We start from the raw sequence: 5000 nt of genomic DNA, 5'->3' as shown, positions 1-5000 counted from the left end.
ACATATTATTATATTAATTTGCATCATGATCACCACATCCAATCTCTCTTTCTCTCTCTCTACACACACACACACACACACACACACACACACACACACACACACACACACACACAGATTAGATTAGATTAGATTGTTTATTGACCACAGTTTCTTTCTACAAACACACACACACACACACACACACACACACACACACACACTCACACACACACACATTCACCACAGTTCATTTAGTAGGTGAGGTGGGCGTGTCTGGTGGGCGTGGCATGGGCGGCATGGGCGGGACGGGGCGGGTGTGGGCGGGGCGTCGCACGCATGAGGGAGGGAGAAGGGGGAGAAAGGGGAATGCAAAAGTTATTCTTATTACGTAAGAGGTAGAATTTGCGTGTGACAGTCGCTGAGAGGGAAGGGAGAGTGAGGGAGAGCTGGGAGAGGCAGGGAGAGGAGGTAAGGGGTGAAGCACAGGTGAGGACAGGTAGGAGGGAGGTAGGATACTGAGTGGGAGGAGCCCGCGGTGAAGGAGAGGCAGGAGGAGGAAGGAGAAGGAAGACAAGAAGGGCGGGGAGAGGAGTCAGGTAGCTGTGGCCTAAGATACCAGACCACGCCCTCCTGAAGCGGCGAGGCGTCCCATTGGTTCGTGGCTTTCCTTCAGGAGGCGGGGCGGCCAATGGGAGAGCGAGTTGAGTGGCTTCAAAAGTTAATTGGTTCGAATCTCGTCCCGGACACTCCCCCGCCAGCGGCACCATGAACTCTGAGACATAATATATAAAAGAGCTTGTCAATCTTGCATCAGGTCTTACGGTGAACCCTATACTGCGGTGAGTGCAAGGCGGAGCGGAGCCAAGTGAAGATGCAGTGGAAACGCCTGGTTCTCGTGGCCCTGGTGGTGCTTCTTCAGGGCCTGGCGGAGGCGCGATCCCGCAGGAACACCACCAGGACGCGGCAGAACAGAAGGACACAAGAGAGGTTCCGGCCTGTGGAAAGCAGGCTCAGTGACAACCAGGGGGACGTGGAGCCGCTTGCGCCGCCACACCACTCCCTCCGCCAGCAGCACGCGTACCGGGGCCAGCACGGCGGCAGGGTGCGGCACTTCCAGGGCAGGCACCACGGCCACCACCACACCCCGCACCACGCCCACCACCCCCAGCAGCTGGCCGCCGACCACCACGAGTGCCCTAATTGCTATCAGTTGGAGATGCGCAAGAAACTTCGACTGGCGCAAATAAAAGACCGCGTGCTGACCGCCACGGGGCTGATCAACCCGCCTAACATGACGGGCGTAGTGCTGTCCAGTAACCCAGACGTGCAGGGGATTATTCAGACAATGGAGGTGCCCACGGCGTACCTCCAGGAGCCGCTCTATAACGAAGACGAGCCAGATGTCAAAACGGAAATGCTGTTCTTTCCGGTTCAACCAGGTAACGGATACACCCCGTCCCCAGGTAACTCCTCTCCCCTTGTCACACCTGTAGACTGAACCCCTGTGCTACCTCAGCCACAAGCCTACAAGCCATATAAGCCAGCATACAAGCCAGCCTACAAGCCAGCCACTGCTGAGCGACCGTTCTGCTTCACTAAACACACACACACACACACACACACACACACACACACACACACACACACACGTGCAATCACCGCTGCATTCGGCACAATCATGCACGCTGTATTCTCTCCTAGCAAGGCTCTCACTTGTCACTCTCACTGGCTAAATCTCTCTCTCACCACACTCATCACTAAAAGTTTCCTCACCCAAATTACAACCGGTGTATGTGTGAATCGCTTCGTGCAGCTTTCACCACCACCACCATCATTACCATCATTATTATTACCGCGTGAAAGCTTTTGAATTCAGGCAAGAGCTATGGTTACCGCTGCCCCCCTCTCTCTCTCTCTCTCTCTCTCTCTCTCTCTCTCTCTCTCTCTCTCTCTCTCTCTCTCTCTCTCTCTCTCTCTCTCTCCCTCTCTCTCTCCCTCTCCCTCTCCTTCTTCCTCTTCTTCTCCCTCTCCCTCTTCCTCTCCCTTTCTCCCACTTAAGTAAGATCGGGAAATATTGAACGCGTTGCCGAATTTATTTAATGAGTATTGACCAATCTGTCCCCTACACATTTTTTCCCTCCTCCTCCTCCTCCTCCTCTTCTTGTTCCTATCGTGTTTCTATGGTTTCTTTTTCTCTCATTTTTCTTTAATTGTCTGTTCTTGTTTGTTGTGTTATGTATATCATCTTTTTCTTCCTCCCCCTTCTTCTTCTTCTTCTTCGTCTTATCGTGCTATTAGTCTTTTTTATAGTTAATCTTCATTACTTCGTCTTTTTCTTCTTCTTCCTTCTCCTTTCTCTTTTTTTCATCTATTCTTGTTAACTGATGTTTTTGTCAATTTTCTTCTTTTTTCTTCTTCTTATCTATATTCTTCTCCTAGTCTTCTTCTCTTCTTCCTCTTCCATTTTATATTACTACTACTCCTTTTTTTTCAGTCCTTATTCCCTCTTCTTCCTGCTGTTCCTCCTCTTCTTCCTCCTCCTCCCCCTTCTACTAATATAAAAATGTAACTCTTACTTAATCTTCTTTCCTCCTCCTCCTCCTCCTCTTCCTCCTCCAGCTTGCAATAACACACGCTTTCTTGCTCTGCTCAATTCTTTTATAAGGCATTAATATTTCTATGACGAGTTATTGAGAGAGAGAGAGAGAGAGAGAGAGAGAGAGAGAGAGAGAGAGAGAGAGAGAGAGAGAGAGAGAGAGAGAGAGAGAGAGAGAGAGAGACTCCATTGATGTACACCGTGTTACTCGCCTTATACGTGTGTGCGTGTGTGTATGTGTACGTCACCATGATACCGTACACACACACACACACACACACACACACACACACACACACACACACACACACACACGCACACACACATGATCTATCTTAGCAACACGCGCACACATGACTGTTTCTATGTGTGTTAGGCATCACTACCTTCCTCCTCCTCCTCCTCCTCCTCCTCCTCCTCCTCCTTCTCCTTCTCCTCCTCCTCCTCCTCCTCCTCCTCCTCCTCTTCCTCCTCCTCTGCATAATCCACCAATCAAAATACCACTTGTGAAAATAGATTTGTCATTAATGAAAAATTTGTACACTTTGTAAACTCTCTCTCTCTCTCTCTCTCTCTCTCTCTCTTGATAGTTTCTTAGTTTCTTGTCCATTTTAATTTGTAAAACCAAATTGATCAGAGAGGAAGAGAGAGAGAGAGAGAGAGAGAGAGAGAGAGAGAGAGAGAGAGAGAGAGAGAGAAAAAAGGAAATATTTGCGGTTTAACTCAATCTTGGTAAATTGTTTGTTTTCTGTCCTCTCTCTCTCTCTCTCTCTCTCTCTCTCTCTCTCTCTCTCTCTCTCTCTCTCTCTCTCTCTCTCTCTCTCTCTCTCTCTCTCTCTCTCTCTCTCTCTCTCTCTCTCTCTCTTTCCAGTGTTTGCAAGATAAAAATTAAATTATGAGGAAAGTTCAATAATAAAAACAGTTTAATTTGGTCTTCATCTCTCCCACACACACACACACACACACACACACACACACACACACATTTAAACGTACGCATTCGGCTTTTCGTGTGTGTGTGTGTGTGTGTGTGTGTGTGTGTGTGTGTGTGTGTGTGTGTGTGTGTGTGTGTGTGTGTTTAGAATAATATCATTACATAGTGTGGCAAATACAGAAAATACAAGATTCATACATGTACATAAACGTTTGCAAATATGCATGATGTATGTTTGTATATCTTACACACACACACACACACACACACACACACACACACACACACACACACACACACACACACACACACACACACACCCGCATGTTCAATACAGGGAGGGGGAAGAGGAGAGAGAGAGGGAGGGAAATGGGAAAGGAGGAGGAGGAGGAGGAGGAGGAGGAGGAGATCAATATTTGCGTTGCACTCAGCTGGTCCTATTCCTCCTCCTCCTCCTCCTCTTTCTCTTATCGATGTGAGAGAGAGAGAGAGAGAGAGAGAGAGAGAGAGAGAGAGAGAGAGAGAGAGAGAGAGAGAGAGAGAGAGAGAGAGAGAGAGAGAGAGAGAGAGAGAGAGAGAGAGAGAGAGAGAGAGAGAGATTTTCATTCTTTTCTCACATTTTATTCATGTGTGTGTGTGTGTGTGTGTGTGTGTGTGTGTGTGTGTGTGTGTGTGTGTGTGTGTGTGTGTGTGTGTGTGTGTGTGAAGGCCATATTGAGAGAGAGAGAGAGAGAGAGAGAGAGAGAGAGAGAGAGAGAGAGAGAGAGAGAGAGAGAGAGAATTCTCTAAAATCAGGGTAATTGAAAAAGTTAAGGACCATGTCTCTCTCTCTCTCTCTCTCTCTCTCTCTCTCTCTCTCTCTCTCTCTCTCTCTATCGTTTTTCCTTCCTCCTCATTCTCCTTTTAAATATTTAATTATTATCTCACCTTTGCTTCTGAAGAGAACGTAGAAGGAGGAAATAAGGACGTAAGAGATATTAAAGAGAGAGAGAGAGAGAGAGAGAGAGAGAGAGAGAGAGAGAGAGAGAGAGAGAGAGAGAGAGAGAGAGAGATATTGCATTCCTGAAAAAAACAGACGGGCAGGAAGACAGACAGGCAGGCAGGCAGACAGACAGACAGACACAGACATATAGACAAACAGACGGACAGATAGAGAAAATAATGAATAAATAAGAAGAAAATACATAAACAAAGATAATTAAAGGGAAAGAAAGGGAGAGCTGGAGAAGGAGAGAGGGAGAGGGAGAGGGGAGAGGGGAGATATTGAGGGGAAAAGTCCAGCACTCTATATCATTCTTCCCCTTTCTTCCTTCCCACCCTTTATTTTCCCTCCCCTTCCTTCCTCTCCTGTTCTTCTTACCTCCATAGCCGTTCTTCCTCTTCCTGCCCTGTTTTTTTTTTTTTTTTCCTTAGCCTTGTCAAAGGATGAGGAGGAGGAGGAGGAGGAGGAGGAGGAGGAGGAGGATGCCTACTTGAACTGAAAACTAA

At 47.6% G+C, this 5000-nt stretch overlaps 1 protein-coding gene across 4 annotated transcripts in view; it reads left to right on the top strand.

The window, feature by feature from the left end:
* Nucleotides 1–560: 560 nt before the first annotated feature.
* Nucleotides 561–5000, top strand: part of LOC123515161 (growth/differentiation factor 8-like) — a 39799-nt gene continuing 35359 nt past the window's right edge. For 3 of the 4 annotated variants that reach the window (XR_006677804.1, XR_006677805.1, XM_045273661.1), the window contains exon 1: nt 561–1445. Coding sequence is in view for 2 of the 4 variants with exons in the window: in XM_045273661.1 (XP_045129596.1) it covers nt 854–1445 (592 nt within the window). In the remaining 2 variants the exon portion in view is untranslated. The remainder of the gene's footprint in view (nt 1446–5000) is intronic. The other variant, XM_045273677.1, reaches the window with a different exon arrangement.

This window comes from Portunus trituberculatus, chromosome 5 (assembly GCF_017591435.1).
Source record: "Portunus trituberculatus isolate SZX2019 chromosome 5, ASM1759143v1, whole genome shotgun sequence".
In the NCBI taxonomy this organism is placed as follows: Eukaryota; Metazoa; Arthropoda; class Malacostraca; order Decapoda; family Portunidae; genus Portunus; species Portunus trituberculatus.
This window is presented reverse-complemented; position numbering and strand designations above follow the sequence as displayed.